This window comes from Myotis daubentonii, chromosome 20 (assembly GCF_963259705.1).
Source record: "Myotis daubentonii chromosome 20, mMyoDau2.1, whole genome shotgun sequence".
In the NCBI taxonomy this organism is placed as follows: domain Eukaryota; kingdom Metazoa; phylum Chordata; class Mammalia; order Chiroptera; family Vespertilionidae; genus Myotis; species Myotis daubentonii.
This window is the reverse complement of record NC_081859.1, coordinates 3,642,059-3,660,108: the sequence shown is the minus strand read 5'-3', so window position 1 is coordinate 3,660,108 and position 18,050 is coordinate 3,642,059. Positions and strand designations below refer to the sequence as shown.

The 18,050-nt window shown below is 61.0% G+C and overlaps 1 protein-coding gene across 2 annotated transcripts in view; it reads right to left on the bottom strand.

The window, feature by feature from the left end:
• The window catches only part of GALNT2 (polypeptide N-acetylgalactosaminyltransferase 2), a 68,301-nt gene that overhangs the window by 2,396 nt on the left and 47,855 nt on the right, over window positions 1-18,050 (bottom strand). Inside the window, exons 4-16 of one of the 2 annotated variants that reach the window (XR_009450246.1) lie at window positions 14,873-14,971; window positions 14,556-14,623; window positions 14,339-14,404; window positions 13,534-13,655; window positions 12,685-12,772; window positions 12,077-12,164; window positions 10,951-11,054; window positions 10,309-10,435; window positions 9,073-9,165; window positions 8,705-8,788; window positions 8,036-8,162; window positions 7,418-7,537; window positions 3,845-4,259 (exon numbers count right to left, since the gene is read on the bottom strand). Coding sequence is in view for 1 of the 2 variants with exons in the window: in XM_059677552.1 (XP_059533535.1) it covers window positions 4,104-4,259; window positions 7,418-7,537; window positions 8,036-8,162; window positions 8,705-8,788; window positions 9,073-9,165; window positions 10,309-10,435; window positions 10,951-11,054; window positions 12,077-12,164; window positions 12,685-12,772; window positions 13,534-13,655; window positions 14,339-14,404; window positions 14,556-14,623; window positions 14,873-14,971 (1,342 nt within the window). In the remaining variant the exon portion in view is untranslated. Of the gene's footprint in view, window positions 1-1,698; window positions 4,260-7,417; window positions 7,538-8,035; window positions 8,163-8,704; window positions 8,789-9,072; window positions 9,166-10,308; window positions 10,436-10,950; window positions 11,055-12,076; window positions 12,165-12,684; window positions 12,773-13,533; window positions 13,656-14,338; window positions 14,405-14,555; window positions 14,624-14,872; window positions 14,972-18,050 lie in introns of those variants that run through there. The other variant, XM_059677552.1, reaches the window with a different exon arrangement.

Here is an 18,050-nt window from a genome sequence, read left to right as displayed (position 1 = left end):
TTTGACATAGTCCCATTTGTTTATTTTCTCTCTAGTTTCCTTTGCCCTAGGACCGTGGTCGGCAAACCGCGGCTCGCGAGCCACATGCGGCTCTTTGGCCCCTTGAGTGTGGCCACGAAGTTTCAATCGCACTGTATGTGCGCTCCCACACGTGGTATTTTGTGGAAGAGCCACACTCAAGGGGCCGCAGTTTGCCGACCACTGCCCTTGGAGATGTATCCGTAAACATATTGCTGTGCGTGATGTCTGAGATTTTGCTGCCTATGGTTTCATCTAGGATTTTCATGGTTTCACTTCTTACATTTAGGTCTTTTATCCATTTTGAGTTTATTCTTGTGTATGGTGTAAGTTGATGGTCATTTTTTTTTTGTATGTATCTAATTTTCCCGGCACTGTTTATTGAAGAGACTGTCTTAATTCCATTGTATGCCCTTGCCTCCTTTGTCAAATATGAATTGAGCAGAATGGCTTGGGTCGATTTCTGGGGTCTCTATTCTGTTCCATTGATCTACAGGCCTGTTCTTGTGTCAGTACCAGGCTGTTTTGATTATGGTGGCTTTGCAGTATAACTTTATATCTGGTATCATGATTCCTCCAACTTTTCTTTCTCAAGATTGCTGCGGCTATTCGGAGTCTTTTTGGGTTCCATGTAAATTTTTGGAGGATTTGTTCTAGATCTGTGAAATATGCTCTTGGTATTTTAATAGGAATTTCATTGAATCTGTAGATTGCCTTGAGTAGTATGGGCGTTTTAATGATGTTAATTCTGCCCATCCATGAACACGGTATATTATCCCACTTGTCTATATCTTCCTCTATCTCTTTATTCAACAACCTGTAGTTTTCTGAGTATAAGTCTTTTACCTCTTGGTTAAGTTCATTCCTAAGTATCTTCCTTTTTTTGTTGCAACGGTATATGGAATTGTTTGCTTAGTTTCTGAGAATTCATTATTGGTTTATAAAAGCCATCAGTTTTTTGGGGTGTTGATTTTGTATCCTGCTACATTGCTGAATTCATGGATTAAACCTAGCAGTTTTGTGGAGGAGTCATTAGGGTTTTCCATGTACAATATCCTGTCCTCTGCGAATAATGTGAGTCCCCCCCCCCCTTTCCGATATGGATGCGAAGGGCAGTTACTTTAAAAGGCCGAGAACGAGGGAGAACCGTAGCCAGCCTGGGACGAAACTGAGGAGCTCAGATAACTGGGAGACAGGTGTATTGATCTTAAATACTTTAAAATCTGTGCAAACATGCCTCCCTCTCCCCGCCCTGGTCTGGACCGGAGGCGCTGGGTCGGGCTGCCCAGAACTGACTCCAGGTGGGTGCCCAGGAGCGGCATGACCTTGAGCAGGTCAGCCCCTGACCTTGAGCAGGCTAACGGCTTTGAGCACCAGCCTCCGCAGCTGGCGGTAAAATGGACCCCCAAACACCACCTCACCCATGACTGTGGGGAGGGACTGATGGATCTCAGGGCTTGGCTTGGCTCCTGGCACACCAGAAACCCTCTACGAACGATGATGGTTATTATCACGAATAAGATTAAACAAAAGGGCGCAGTGGCGAACGGTGGATGCGTGTGGACGTGTGATAAGAAACGGCCTTGAGCAGAGGCCCCCCCAAGAGGACAGACACCATCTCCGTCCTCACACATCCGTCCCCCGAGAGCAAGGACAGCCGCGGCGGCCCCGGGGCGCCTCTCTATAAAGCATCGTCTCTTTATTTAAGTTAAAACAATGTTCAAGGATGGTTTCCATCTATAAAATGGACAAAGCACAAGCTCTGTACAGCAGTTCTTTTAAAAAAATCAACTGGGAAAAAAAAATTACCAAACTAGATTTTTGAATTTGCAAAACAGACCCACAGACACCATCACCGGAGCGCCGATGGAGGGAGACACAGGACAGACCGCCACGGTGGGGGGACGGGGGGCGTCGCCTCGCTTGGTTCGAGGGGCGCTGGGGGAAGAATCTCCGTTTGTAAAAAGGGGGTGGGGGTGAGACGGGCCCCAAGACTACAAAATACGCCACCGCAGGACGTCGCTTTGGCACACCATGTCGTGTAAACATAGCTCGCCTGGGGGGGGGGGGGCAGCTGCCTCCGCTCGCAGTGTCCACGGGCCAAGGCCACGGGGCTGCCCGCTGGGGGGCAGGGGGCCCCAGGGCCCCATAGATCAAAGGGTGCTGAGGCTCCTGGGTTGGGTGGCGGTGTGTGGGCGGAGGAACAGGGACCTGATGAGAATCTGTTTTCCGTCTGAGCCAGATCTGTTTTCCGTCGGGGACATGGTTCTCTAACAGTAGTCACCCCTCGCAGGTGACGGTCTGACCAGGGGGCCCAGGCGTGGGGCCCAGCGCCCCATCGGGGCTCAACAGCCCGACACAGGTTCCTGACTCTCCCAGGAGCCTCTGGAGACGAACGTGTGCGAGTCCGCCCCTGGCACTGCCTTGCAGGGGGCCAAAGGGAGAAGCCAGGGTGGGAAAGCCCCCCGGCCATGTTGCCGCGCCCCATCCACTGTCAAGGGCAAGTGCATGTGGAGGAAGAGAGACCAACCGAGCTCCCTCTCCTAAAAGAAACCATCAGGTTCGGCCGGCCTGGCTCGGGGGTTGAGCGTCGGCCTGTGAACCAGGAGGTACCGGTTCAATTCAAAGTCAGGACACATGCCTGGGGTGCAGGCTCGATCCCCACGAGGGGGCGTGCAGGAGGCAGCCGATCCATGATTCTCTCTTGTCATTGATGTTTCTCCCTCTCCCTTCCTCTCTGAAATCAATTAAAAAAAAAAAAAAAAAGATCAACTTCGATCTTTAAAAAAAAGGAAATGAGCAGGAAAGAGTAGCAAGTGGCAGTGTCGACTGGCAGGGTCTTCCGGGGCCACTTCTACCCGGCGACGTCCCAGAGGGGCCTGGCAATGTGCCCTCGGGAGGCACATGCCACCACATGGGGGGCGGGGGGCTGCGGGCACGGCCGGCCTGAGACCAGGCAGCATGTGGGACGGTGGGCAAGGGGAGCGAGGGGTGACCCGTGGCCAGGTGACCCGGGGGCCTCCTTGGGGCTGGCCTGTCCCTCCAAAGGCAAGGAGGCGCCACAGGACACACCCGCCACCCAGGGGGCGCCCGGCCTCTCTCCCTGTGGCAACTTTTCATTCTTGTTCGTCGCTGTCCCTGGCTCACACTGACCAGCCGGCCGCTGCTTCAGACCCCGGGTCCTCAGTGTCGCTGAGCAGGCAGGGCCGTCCCCGCCCATCCTGACAATGACCCCAAGCTCTGAGGCCTCACCTGGGTCCGGAGGGACGGACACAGCCAGCTGCCAGGACACTCACCCTCTGCCCGTAACAGCCCGACAGTCCCTGGGAGCTGTGGGATCATTTTTTTGTTTTTCCTTAGAGAAAAGAAATTTCATTGAAAAAGACCTAAAGCAACGTTTGTCCAATCAAGTCCAGGTTTACAGATTCCAACACAGAGCAGTGACGCCCACGCTGGAGCCGAACAGCGAGGCGGGGCCGTGGCTGGCATCCTGGCCTCCACAGGGCCCCGTCCGCTGCCAGGGCCACCCCGGGGGCACGGCCGGCACAGCTCCGAGGGGCATTTACAGGGTGAGGGCCTACAGAAACCCCCGGAACGGCCGTGCGCTCTCTTTATATCTATTTATAGTGAGTGTCCCGCCACAGAAACGTTCAAGTTCAGATCCGGCAGGTCCTTGGCGTCGTGTGGAGGTGGCGGGGAGCCGGACTTGCAGGTGGCCGTCGGCGCTGTGGGCCACGCGGGCTCGCGATGGGGCCAACGGAGGTTTCCAGAGAGTTCTCCCGCCACGATGGAGCCACGCGCCCCTTCCGCCTCCCGTCCCCCAAACGCACACTTGGAGCCTGGGCTGCTCCTTGGCGTCTGGGCAGGACCAGGAGGGAGCCGACAGGAAGGGGCGGTGGCCCAGGGAGGGGACCAGGCTGCGCTGTGACTGGAGATCAGTCCTCCTCCCTCGCCGCTGTGTCCGCCGCCCGTCCCGTCGGTGCCGAGGCGCCCGCGTGCAAACGGGATGGGAGACTGAGGTATATAGTTTCGCGGAAAGTTTGATCGATCCCGTGGTCTCCGACCGCCCGCGGGCGCGGCGGCGCCTAGGGCTGCAGGTTCAGCGAGAACTTCCACTGCTGGGACAGCGCCGGCCCGCACACCTCCACGCTCAGGCCGCCCGCCGCAGCCCCGCGGCTGTCCAGGCACAGGTTGCTGCCCACGTGCCGCAGCTTGGAGTTGCCCTCGATCTGCTCCCATTTCTGCAAAAGACAGGACAGCGCCTCACCGTGAGCACGGAAGGATAGGGGCACAGGCTGCCCGGCCGGCGTGGCTCCATGGCTGAGCCTCGGGCCTGTGAACCAGGAGGTCACGGTGTGATTCCCGGCCAAGGGCACAGGCCCGGGTTGCAGGCTTGATCCTCAGTGCAGGGCGTGCAGGAGGCAGCCGGTCCATGATTCTCTCTCATCATTGAGTTTCTATCTCTCTCTCCCTCTCCCTTCCGCTCTGCGATCAGTAAGTGTATTTATATATATTTATAAGTTAACAGGGTGTTAAAAACACGCACGCACAAGCAGACATGTTTCCAGGATCCTAGGGCTGCGTCAAAACCAACCCACACACGCTTTTGGGTTCTGGTCATAAAGGAGGGGAGCTGGCCAGCGCCCCAAGCAGCAGCAGCCGCAGGGCCACTGAGGGCCCCAGGGAGAAACCCAGGGCCAGGCTGGTTTGCACCTCAAAGCTCTTCTCTGGGCCCCCCAGGGGCCACTCCTCCCGCCCCTTCCTGTCCCCTCACCCCGTCCAAGCCCCAGTGCTTTCCTGGAGGGAAATGCATTCACCAGGAGGCTTGTCTGGTATTTCACCCCAAAAAGCCGCAGGGGCTCAGTCCTGCCCCTGCTGTGGGGAGGCCGCCCTGCCCGGGGGCGTGGCCTGGGCACTTTCCGGCTCCCGCTTAGGGACCTGCTCAGGTGAGCCAGAGGCACTGCATCAGGTCAACTGCCAGGAAATGCCTTTGTTGAGGAACCTGTTTCTATGTTGTGTGTGAGCTCCTAGGTGGGTGAGCGAACCTGGACTCAGAGTCCCCATTGTTCTGCGTGGCAGGGACCAAATGATTCTGTTGGGTTCTGAATGTCCTACTTGTAAAGTACAGACATTAAAATGCTTGTAATGTGTCCTACTTATGTGTGTGTACACACACGCACACCCTCCTAACATCAAACTACCAACCAAACTCGCCAACCAAGCTCAACCAACTGAACTCAACCACCCAACCAAACTCAACCAACCTACCAACCAAACTCACCAACCAAACTCAACCAGCCAACCAAACTCACCTACCAACCAAACTCGCCTACCAACCAAACTCGCCAACCAAGCTCAACTAGCCTACCAACTGAACTCAACCAAATTCAACCAGCTAACCGAACTCAACCAACCTACCAACTGAACTCCACCAGCCAACCAAACGCAGCCAACTAACTGAACCAACCAACCAAACTCAATGACCAATCAATCCCTCACCCAACCAGCCAAACTCAACCCATTAATCCACCTACCAGGTCAGAAAACCGAGCCCAGAACCAGCCTGAATGAAATCTCACCCTGTTGTTTATCCCCATGTCAAAATCTCTAATGCTTGTTCTTAAAGAAAAAGAAAAAGGAACCGGTTTTTCTCCCCGAGCTCTCCCTCGTGGACGTGCTGTGATGCTAGCCGCCAGCACTCCTTCGGGAAGTCCTTGTGCAAATCCTTTCGATAGCGTGGAAGGAAGTTTCCGTCCTCCTGCCTCCCTTTCCCCTCGGACTGCAAATGTGCTCACCATACGAACACACAGACGTGTCCGGAAACCAAATACTCCAACTGGCAAGACCGTGCGGTGCTGAGATACAAATAGCTCTTCTCCAAGGGCAAACGGGTAAGGCCTGGAGGGGGGCAGAGCAATGAAGAGCCCAGTGCCCCAGGACTGGCCCTGCCACGCGACCCGCGACCCTGAAACTCAGGGCGATCGGATGAGCTGGGGAGGTGACTGCTGCCTGCCCATCGCCCCCTCACTCTGGCTCCCTCTCGGCTGTCACCCCCTCCCCCAGCTGTTCTCTCCATTGTCATGGCAAGTGTGTGCCCGCCTGCCCGCATCCACGCGTCCCTCCGAGTGGCCAGCAATCAGCTGGACAGAGAATGCGGATGAATGAAGCCTGACTCCCTTCTCTGCTAGGGTGTCTGCTAAACAGAGGCCTTAGAAAAGCGACCAGCCGCCCCCCGCTGTCTCCGAAGGCCGTCTCATCAGCTCGGACCCTCCGTCTGGGCGGACGGGCGGGGGCGGGGGGGGGCAAACTTCTGAGACATCAAGGCCTGACCGAGACATCGTCAGGAACCTCACATTCTCACGGGGAGCATCCCCCTCTAACGGCCTGAGCGGCGTAACGGGTCCTCACCCGCACCCAGAAAAGCCGACTGTTGGAGGCCTCTCCCTCCCATGGCGCGAGCCTTTTAGGGGTGTCCGTGAAGGCTCCCGGGGACTGGGGTCCCCGCAGGAGCACCTGTCCACCCTTGCAACAAAGCAAGCCCTTCGGAAAGGTAACGCTCCGTAGACTAAGCAGCCCCCCGTCTTTTAAAAAGGGTTGGAGACCCACGTCCGCCAGCCCGCCCTGCCCTGTGCCTCCTGCAGGATTCTGGTGGCCCGGGTCCAGGGGACAGTGGCCTCTCCGTTTCACAGTCGTTCTTCCTCCCCACACAGGTACCAGCCAGTCAGAAGCCGCCTCATCGACACGGACGAGTTACACAGTCACTGCCGGCCGTAAGCAAACGTCCGGGTGCCACACACCGGACGGGGCACACGGTGCCACACACCGGACGGGGCACACGGTGCCACAGAGAAGCTCCCAAGAGGGACCCCCGGCAGGCCCCCCTCCCTGGCAGGCCCCCGCGAGGCGGAAACAACAGGCAGGCGTCGCGGGCTCTCCCCCTGCCCATCCCAGAGCCGGGCTCAGCAACCTTTGCACGCACGGCCCTGCCTCGTCAGCCTCGAGGGCGAGGCCCACACGGGAACAGACGGAGAGGACATGGGAGGACGGGGCCCAGGACAGTGACCGCACGGCAGGAGCAGATGACGGGGGGACGGAAGGGGGGGACAGAGGGTGCTGCCCGGGGCGGGTGCCGGCGGGAGACCCACCAGCCTTCAAGCGCCCAAGCCCACCGCTCCCCAACATCGGGATCCACCCCCGCCCAGCACAGACCTACTGCGTGCCCCCCACCCCCCCGTCCACGCCAGGAACCCCGCCCTGTGTGCGGTTGCAGGGGCAGCAGGAGTTGAGTCCAACGAGGCAGCTGGGCATCATCGTGAGAGCGGGCGACGCGGAGCCCGGGGCGCGGGCGGGAGGAGCCGGGCACGGCCCCTGGGGGTGGGGTGCAGGGCGGGCAGCGCACCTGTCTGCTGTCGTTCTCCCGGCAGCCCTGCAGCTTGATGAGCGAGCCGGGCGTCCGGTCCACCACCGTCAGGCACAGGTCCATGTGCTTCACCGACTTCTCCTTGGTCAGGGCCCACTCCTGCAACACACGCGGGTCAGGGGCGTGTGCCGCGGGGCCGGGAGGGAGACGGAGGGGAGGTGGTGGGGGGAGAGGGAGGGGGTGTGGGAACCTGACCAGCTCAGGGCCATCAGATGACTCTGTGCCTCAAGGCAAGTCTACAATTGGGGGGCACTGGGGGACCCACAATCGGCACTTGGAGAGCCTGACTAAGAGGAACTGTTTTAGCCCTGGAGGGCGGGCAGGGCCTGGTGCCCCCCGTAGCCTCCCCTGGCTTCCTTCCCTCCTGAGGGGGCCTCAGACTTGGGCCGGTCCCCTCACCCCCTTGACTCGGCTCCAGGCACCGGTCAGAACCTGGGACACCCCGTCCGCCCCCCAGGCTGCAGGAGGGTGTGGCCAGAGGAGCCAGAGCTCCCTACAGACCTCCCCCAGGGCAGGAGAAGGGGCAGCGGGGCGCATCACCTCAGGCCCCGCCCTGCTCCTGGGGCCCCGGCTGCCCCGGCTCCTGCGTGCACCCACCTGGTTGCCCCCCGCGTTGTGACACTCGTACACGCCGACGACGCCGTCGGCAAAGTGGCCCAGCGTGTCCAGGCAGTTGGTGCCCTGCTGCAAGGCGCCGAAGGCTATGTCCTGGTGGTCGGGGACCCTGGATGGCAAGGAGGACCGGCTGCTTAACTCCGAGGGCCCCCGGGCCCCCCGCCCGGCCCCAAGCTGGTGGCTCGTCTCGGGCAGCAGGAGCGAGGAGAGGCAGGAGGGAGGCCACCCGCGGGCCCGCAGCCCCGCCACAGGGGCCCGTGTTTGCACCTCTACCCTCACTGCAGCACAGACCCCACTTTTTTTTTCTAAGTTTTTTTTGTTGTTGTTAGTCCTCATCCGAGGATATTTTCCCACTGATTTTTAGGGAGAGAGAGGGAAAGACAGATTCATGGAGGTGAGAGACACATCGATGGGTTGCCTCCTGCACGAGCCCCAACCAGGGCCCGGCCGGGGAGGAGCCTGTAACCAAGGCACGTGCCCTTGGCCTGAATCGAACCTGGGACCCTTCAGTCTGCAGGCCGACGCTCTATCCACTGAGCCAAACCGGCCAGGGCACAAACCCCACTTCACGGCGAGAGCCTGCCACCTGGCTGCCCTCTGCTGCCCCCCCAAACCCTGGAAGGGGAGCCTGGCCCGGCCGGCAGGACCCACCGCAGCTCGGGGTACACGTTCTCCAGGTACCAGCGGAACGGCTTGCAGCTCAGCTTCTTCCTCAGCTCCAGGCGGCTCTGGATACTGAGAGAGGGAAGCGGACGCTCTCACACGAGTTCAAACGCGCGGGCTCCACGTCCAACCTGGCCGCCTGCCCCCAGAACAGGGCTGGGCGGGCGTGGAGCCTGGATTGCCGTGTCCCTGTGTCCCCCACCCTGGCCCCCACCCTGGGCCCACGCCCTCCCTGGAGCAGAGGGAGGTCCCCCTTTGTCACCTGGGCAGTTCTTGGGGTTCAGGCCAGCCCCCCGACACCACGTCCCTCCCCAGGGCCCCACGCAGAGCGGCCGGAGGGCACAGGCGACACCTACTTGCCGTAAGGGACGTTCCTGGCGGAAGGCACGGCGGCGTAGTAGAAGTTTTTGTACTCGTCCATCCACACCTCGGCCGCCCGGCGGGTGTTGCTAGGAGCAAAGCGAGTGTCCGTGAGCCGCGGGCTGCGCTCCGGCCGTCAGCGCCCCCCTGTGCGTGTCCGCGGGGGGTGCCACGCGGGAAGGTCCCCGGGCCGGGGGGCCGGCAGCTTTGCCAGTGAAGCGGGGAGCGGGCCGGCCCTGCTCAGCGCCTATGGGGTGCGGCCTGGGCGTCCCGCCCCGTCTACTGTCCCGTCCCCCAGGCTCCGGTCACACCCTGTCCTCCTGCCCCAGGTCCCCTTCATCTCAGCGCCTGGACCTGCTGCCCTGTGCCCGCAACCCCCCCCCCCGCCCCCGCCCGCTCCGGCACCCCCACGCCTGACCCCATGGCCACTCCCACCACCTCGCAGCCAGGCTGACGGGCACGCACACAACTTTATCTTTAGCATCTACGATTCCCTAGGGCAGCGGTTCTCAACCTGTGGGCCGCGACCCCTTTGGTGGTCGAACGACCCTTTCACAGGGGCCGCCTCAGACCATCCTGCATCTCAGACATTTCCATGACGATTCATCACAGTAGCAACATGACAGCGATGAAGTAGCCACGGAAATAATTGTATGGTTGGGTCACCACATGAGGAGCTGTATTTAAAGGGCCAGAAGGTTGAGAACCACTGCCCCAGGGAAAGCATGGACCGCCTTGCTATTTTTCTCCGGAAAGCGCTCAGGTTGGCGAAAATAGACCCTACGGATCACGAGGTCTTTCTGGCTTGAGTTTCCTGTGGCTGGACTTGCGTCTTATCCACATATTGGACCTTGAGTCAGAGTGTAAGGTCTCTTAACATAGCCTGCGAGCTTTCCCACACGCGTGGCTCTCCCTGACCGGCCCCTCGGGCATCGGGACAAAGAACCTCCCATCAGCCCCGCCCACCCGTGCCACCCGTCACACCTGCCCCAGCCCGACCCCCGGCTGCGACTATCCTGTGAGTGCGACCGCACAGGACGCACCCCTCTGAGCCCAGCCCCTCCCACGCAGCACGGTGCCCGGGAGGCGCCCGCGGTCTGTGGATGGACAGCGTCCCCCGTCCCTGCTGCCGGGCCCGCTACCGAAGGCCACGCCTCCACCGGGCCAGGCTGGGCCCCCGTCGGGGTGGCGGTCCGCAGGTCCTGGTCCCGCGCGGCCTCTCCACCACTCACCGGGCAAAGACGGTGCCGCTGCCGCCGGGGAAGGTGTAGGGGTGCTGCTTGCGGAACACGTGCCCCACGCGACTGCAGGGGATGATCTCCAGGCTGCCCCCGCACTGCCACACGCGGAAGGAGATCTCTGTGGGGAGAGGCAGCGTGACCACAGGGCTCCCTCTCCCTTCCTCGCTGAAATCAGTACAAATATATTAAAAACAAAAAACTGCCTGGCGGCGTGGCTCAGTGCTTGAGCATCCACCTAGGAACCAGGAGGTCACGGTGGTCAGGGCACAGGCCCGGGTTGCGGGCTCGATCCCCAGTGGGGGGCGTGCAGGAGGCAGCCGACCCATGATTCCCTCTCATCACTGATGTTTCTCTCTCTCTCTCCCTCTCCCTCCCCCTCTGAAATAAAATAATATATATATTACACCCCCCAAAAAATAAAAGGGAGACTGCTTATACTGATGTGGGGACTAATTATGTCCGATGAACGGTCCCTCTAGTTTTTTCCAGTTGGCGTCCTGCACACCACACACTCTCGCTGTCTCTTCGAGGCTGCCCTTTGCCGCGTCGGCCCCTCTTGGGGGCAGGATAAGACCCTGGTTCCGCCAGAACCGGAAACCGCTCGGTGGCGGCAGACGCGCGGCGCATACGTACCCAGGTTCTCTCCGCCCCACACGTCCATCATCATGTCGTACTTCCCCAGCTCCTCAAAATAGGACTTGTCCATCACGAACAGCCCCCCCGCGATCATGGGGGTTCTACAGAGGCAGAGAGGGGGGAAGGGAGTAGAGGGAGAGGTCCAGGTCAGCTCAGCAGCACTGTCACGCCACGGCCAGTCCTCCATGCTGACCTTATAGGAGAGGTCGGAGGTCAAGGCCAGCTCAGCGGCACTGTCACGCCACGGCCAGTCCTCCATGCTGACCTTGTAAACAACCCCGGTGCCCCTCTCTGCTTTGCCACTGTCTCCACATCCTCCCCACTCGCCCTGCCAGGCGCCCCCACGGCGGGAGGGCTGGTCCAAGCCCCGAAGGGAGTGACCCCAGTGTCTGGGCTCTCCCGGGCCAGCGGCTCCAGGCACGTTCTCAGCCTTTCTGTGCCCGGTGTCCTCGGAGGAGCACAACCCCCACCAGGACGCAGGCAGCGCCCGCAGGACATGCCCGTCAACCGTGCCCGTCTCAGCCGGGTCAGCAGGGCCCTGGGGTCGCGGCCGCGGGGCCAGGGCCGTGGAGCAGGTCCCTCCTGTCTGATGGACCTGCCACCCTCTCATTCCCATCAGCCTGGGAGGGGCTGACAGACGTCCACGAGCCCTCCTCCCTACCAGCAGAGATGCCGTGAGGACTAGCCCGGCCTCCCGGGCTGGGAGCCCCGGGGAGAAACGCTGGGCCCCAGGGAGGGTCCCCCACTCCTGCTCCGAGGGGCGGAAGGGCACCCCGACTCCCAGTGTGGCCTTGGCCCGGCCTGGGAACCTGAGCGCCGGGTGGGAATGAGGACGAGTTGCCTCTTCTGTGGGCAAACAGGAGAGCAGGTGGGACAGGGAAAGGCAGCAGCCGGGGTCTCTGCCCCTCCTCCCGGGCCCTGAGGTCAACCCCCAGGCCCCGCCGGCTGCGGGAAGCGCTCACGCCAGGAACCGGAGGGCACCCCGGGCGGGTGGGGCTGCCTGGCGGGGGCCTCACGTGGAGAAAGACACCTCCACGCTCTTCGCTCCCGGCTCTCCGGCAGGTACCGCGTGAGCCGAGCGGGGGACGCGGGGTTTGGGGGGGCAGAGCTCCCCGGCACTCACTTGATGGGGGCGACCGGGTTCCCCTGCCGCGCGCGCCTCTGCTCGGGGGTCATGTAGTCCCACTTGAACACCAGGTTCCAGTCGAAACCTGCCGGGCACAGACGGGGAACAGGGCGCTGAGAAGAGCCGGCCGGCAGCTCCGGCCCCGGCCCCCACGGCTTAGAGGCCTGGGATGCTCGGATAAGACTCACCGGAAACAGAGCAACGCACAACACACAACAAAACACGCGCGGGTACGGCGGAAGGAGAGAGGGGCGGGGGCGGAGGGGGGGGGCCTCGTCCCCCAAAGCTTCCCTGGAATGCAACCCGTGGGCCGGGCGCTTCTAAAGCTAAAACGCCCAAGAGTATACGAGAAGCGGAATGTGGGGACCCCCCGCGTATCCAGGGGCCGGAAGGAGGCGAGAAAAGAGGGGGGTAGTCTGCCCGCTGCCTCCCACACGCCCCAGGGCAGGGCACAGGGGCGGGTTCCCGGGCCTGCAAGCGTCTCTCTCCAGCCTCTCTTTAAAGAAGAAGATCGCTTACGGGTGGGGAGAGAGTAACGGAAGGACGTATAAGCGTCACTCGGACCCAGACAGGGAGGGCGGGAGGGGGGCCGTGAGCGCACCTACCCCCTTTTAAGTCGGCGGACGCCCCCACGTACTGAAAGTTGTCCATGTTGATGACATCGATGATGGGCGACACGACCCGGGTCCTATCCTGGAACCGAGAGAGACAAGAGTAGGGGTGAACACACCCTGAGAACCCGACCCCCCAAGTGATGTCAGTGCCTCGGCTGTCAGGTGTGTGTGTGTGTGTGTGTGTGTGTGTGTGCTGGGTGGCAGGTCCGGCACGTGGTGAGCTCTCGACCAGCAGCAGGGACTGCGGGACCGTCATGCCCGCGGCCGGCGGTCCTGTGTTTTGTGACTTCCTGCCCGTCAGCTGTCCGGGCTGCCGTGAAGGGAAGGGCTTGGGCACCGGGAGTTTCTCCGGGACTTCCACCATGTCTGCCTTTTCCCTCCGAGAAAGCGCGGTGCTGGTGGGAGGGAAGTCGGCAGACAGGCAGAAGGCAGGAGACGCGGCAGGAGGCCCAATGCAATGCCGGGGGTGATGTGTGTAGACGCACCGCATGTGCCCGTGGGCCCGGGACGGCCTCCCCCAGGCCGGCCCCTGCCCTCCGGAGTCCCCCCAGCCCCAGCCCCAGCCGCCGGCGCGCACAGGGCACAGGCGAGATGCCAGGCGGGGCCCCGGGCACTCTGCCCCTTTGACTCAGAGAGCGGGGTGCAGGGGTGCAAGGAAGGAAGATCCTCTGAGACGAGGTCCTACACCAATTGGTGCTCGCGCCCCGCGCCTCCCTGCCGCCGGTCCCACGGGGAACACCTGTCCCCGAGGCCCCCCCTTCCCAGCACCGAGGAGAGGCCGCCCGGCCCGCCCACCTCGGCCACCCTCCCAGCACCGAGGAGAGGCCGCCCGGCCCGCACCTCGGCCACCCTCTCCAGCAGCGGCTCCAGCCAGTGCTCGTTGCACTCGCAGTGGCTGTCCAGGAACGTGAGCACCTTGGCCTGGGCTGCGTCGGCGCCCCGGACCCGCGAGCGCATCAGGCCTGCGGGAGAGAGTCAAACGCACATCAGGGAGGGCGGAGCGGCCTCTGGGGAAAGGCAGGAACGGCACAGCCCGCACCCGCACCTGCACCCACTCCCGCACCTGCACCCACTCCCGCACCTGCACCCGCTCCTGCACCCGCTCCTGCACCTGCACCCACACCTACACCCGCTCCTGCACCCGCTCCTGCACCTGCACCCACACCTGCACCCGCTCCTGCACCTGCACCCACACCTACACCCGCATCTGTACCCGCTCCTGCGCCTGCACCCACACCTACACCCGCTCCTGCACCCGCTCCTGCACCTGCACCCACACCTACACCCGCTCCTGCACCTGCACCCACACCTGCACCCACTCCTGCACCTGCACCCACACCTGCACCCACTCCTGCACCTGCACCCACACCTACACCTGCATCTATGCCTGCACCCACACCTGCACCCGCACCCACACCTGCATCTATGCCTGCACCCACACCTGCACCCACACCCACACCTGCATCTATGCCAGCACCCACACCTGCACCCGCACCCACACGCAGCTCTGCAGCCCCCCACATAGGGATCCGAGCCCACAACCCGGGCATTGAACCCTGAACTCCTGGTTCATAGATCACTGAATCCCTTTCTTTAAGGGATTCCTGGCTCAGGGAAAGTCAGCACTGACCCCCGAGAGTCTCACCTTCTCGCCGATCGTTTCTGAGAACCCGCACTTTCTCGATTTTCCCCAGGAGCGCCCCGTCCTCCGCTGCGGAAAGAGGAGAGGAGAGCGTGCGACCCTCACGTTTACGGGAGCTCGGCGTTCGGCAGGGATTCTGGGTCACTGCGGGCGCCCCAGAGGCGGGCACCCCCTCCTCCCGCGGGCCTGATCCCGCCTTCATGACCCGGTCGGCACTTACGGTCGTTGCTGTAGTCGTCTACCAAGATGATTTCTCTGATGAGGGGCGGCGGGCTCTTCTTAAGCACACTGAGGAGGGACAGAGACGGAGCTGCGGGCCTTTGGGGTGTCACTGGGGTGGGGAATTCTCGTGTCTTCGCCCCCATCCTTGTCTGGAGGCGCCGTCGGCCCTCCTTGCTCTGCACGCTCAGGGGACCTGCCTGCAACCCCGGACGGCCCCGCCCTGGCCGTGCAGGGGACACAGCCCGCGTGCAGGGTCCCTGCGAGGAATGCCCCCCCCACCCCCCCACCCCCGTCGGGACCCTCTCCCCGCCTCACCTGACCACGGTCCTGAGCAGGGCCGAGCGGGCCTCGTTGTGGAAGGTGATCACCACGCTGGTGGCTGGCAGGTCCTCCCGCCACTGCTTCCGCTGACACCTGAGGGAGAGAGAAGTTTGGCCTCCGAACCAGGGACCGGGCCAGCTGTGCCAGGCCCCGGGGGGCCCGGGCGGGTCGACCCTCCAAGAGGGACCGCCCGGATGCACCTGGCGTCTGCAAGAGGCTCTGGCTACCCTGAGATGCAGTCACAGCAAGACTTGAGGAAATAGAAACATGTTCCTGGAAGTGTGTGTGTGTTTTAAATATATCTGTATTGATGTCAGAGAGGGAAGGTGAGGGAGAGAGAGAAACATCAATGATGAGAGAGAATCATCCATCGGCTGCCTCCTGCACGCCCCACACTGGGGGTGGAGCCCACAACCCGGGCCTGTGCCCTGACTGGGGAATCGAACCGTGACCTCCTGGTTCATAGGCTGACGCTCAACCACTGAGCCACACCAGCGGGGCAAAGGTGTCCCTGTTTAATGGGAAATCCACGGGAGAGGGAAGGAGATGCGTTAAAATCTCCGGAGCGCGGCCATGGCTACAAGCATTAAGCAGTTAGGACCGAGGGGGAGGTCAGGCGGCTGCGGACAGGGACCAGTGGGTCCACGCGACCAGCGCGCTTACGGGGAAATGGCCGACAGACACTGGTTTTCCTTCCTGGCTGAGAAAACTGCTTCCGAGGAGCAGATCTTGCAAATGAGCAAGAAAATCAGTGCAATTAAAAAGCAATTGAAAAGGTCCGAGTCACAGCACGGGCCTCTCTTGTTTATTTTCGGCATATGCACGGCGTGACTGAATGAATCACGGGGGAACGGCATGACAGACCGGTCGGGGGAAAACGCATCCTGGGATTAATGCCGTCCTTCATCGCAGCCCCTGAGGCTAAGTCTTCAAAGACAAGCGGGCTGATGGGACGGCATTTCCTCCGGGTTTCAGGAATTAGCTGTCAGACGAAGGAAGAATCTGCAGGGCTCAACGGTAAACAAATCACCGGAGAACGTCGCCCCTGGAACTGGGTCTGTGATGTTAAGAGGCCGCCGCCCCAGCAGTTAGTCCCTCCCCGCACAGTGGGCGCACAGTGGGTGCGCGTGGGCGCACAGTGGGCCTGCTGGGCCCAGCAGATGCCTCCATCACGTACCCAGCCCTGGGAGAATCAGAAAAGGGAGGAGAAAGTTTTTTTCATGCTCACATCATAGTCAGCTTAACCGATCCAATCACGCCCTATTCTCTCCTTTCCCTTTTCTCTGTGGGAAGCCGGGTCTCCCAGGAGCCGGGAGGCATTCCTCAGAAGGCACGTCACCTCCATTAAAATTCCTCTGCGGTCCTAAGGAATTGGCGATCAGGACATGGAGGAGGCATCCCCATTTTGTAAATAAGAGACCAAGGAATAGGTTCCGGCCCATGAGGTCAGAGGGAGTATGCGTGTGTGTCTGTAAGTGCATCCGGAGCCTAAGTCCTCACTGTGAGCCAAGAAAGGGAGGCAGGGCTTGGGGAGTTTCTTTAAAAGAAACAATAAATCTTACGTCTAAAGAGCCACGTCCGTGCCAAGCAGACTTGACTGCCCCAGAGCCAGTGAGAGACGCCCAACATAGAAATTTGGGGGGGGGGGGGAGGGAGGGGGGTAGGAGTGGGGGGCTGTGGCCGGGACTTTCCTACTTTCTCTTGGGGAGCTGAGCAGAAAGTGTGGCTGATCGGAAGTCAGCAGAGGAGGCGTGTGCTGGAGGACAGCACGGGCTGCGGGTCAAGTTCACTCCCCTTTCCAAGGGTCTGGTACGGCCGCGGTCATGCTGGTAACTTCTTGCCCAGTAAAATGAAGACTTGAAAAGCTGGGCACACACATGTGCTGTTTTTTTTTTAATCCTTAATTTAGTTCTAAATTCCCTCGAGACGACCAGGCCGTCAATATCTGAACTCTCGCCTGGATGGAAAACGAGCTGATCTCCGCGGCAACGTGGAAGGACGCTGTGGGGCAGGCCTGCCTCGGAGGCCGACGGCATCCCAGAGGTGGACCAAGACCCTGATGAGCTAATCACCTCTTTCTCCCTCTCCCTTCCTCTCTGGAATCAAGAAAAGAAAACCGGAAAGGCCCCTATGACTCTAATACGGGGTTATAACACGCATGAGGCTGTGTTCACAAAGTCAGAGTGAAACTCTCTCCAGTCACCCAAGGCTGTGGCCAACAGGACCGGCTGAGACGCGCTTCCATGCACACGCACACACACACACACACACACACACACACACACACACACACACACACACACACGGGGTCCGAGGCGAGGACTTGGCGGTCACTGCCAAGGCGCGACGCTGCTGGGTTTGCCAGGAGAGCTCACGTGATGGATGGGCAAGGGGGGCGGAGACGCAAATGGTTCCATAGAAGACAGAGTTCTATAACCAGAGCCTGACCACAGAGCAAGACCACACTTCCTGCCGGAGCTGCAGTGGCCGACGGAGGGGAGGCCCGGGGATGGAGAGCCCGGCAAACCCGGTCCTTCTCCCTGTCGCCCAGCCCGCGCCAGGGGAAGTCCAAGCGTGCGATTCGCCATGAAGGCTTCTGTTATGGAAACACGCGCTCATTTCACACACGTGAGTGAGTTTCCCCGCACGACGGATCCCCACGGGAGCGGCTGGTCCCAGATCACGCATCCCTTCGTGACGGGACGCGGCCCCACTGCCCCCACAACCGTGTCTCGGTCCCACTCCCACCCCAGGGACACGAGGTCACGCTGCTCCCTGTTCCCCCCCCCACCCCCCCATGGAGTCAGATTTCTCAATTTTGCCAACCCCATTGGTTTGCAAGAGCCTCCCGCGATTCTAATGTTCGTCTCCCTGGTTTCGAGAGAGGCCTGCGTCTTTCCATAGGTTTATGAGCCGGCTGAATTGTTTCTTCTATGAACTGATGGCTCGTATTCTCTGTCCACTTTGTAATTAGGGTTTTGCCTCTATTATTATTTTTTAAAATATGTTTTCATTGGTTTCAGAGAGGAAGGGAGAGGGGGAGAGAAACATCCATGATGAGAGAGAAACATCCATGATGAGAGAGAATCATGGATCGGCTGCCTCCTGCACGCCCCCCACTGGGGATCGAGCCCGCAACCTGGGCAAGTGCCCTGACCGGGAATCGAACCCT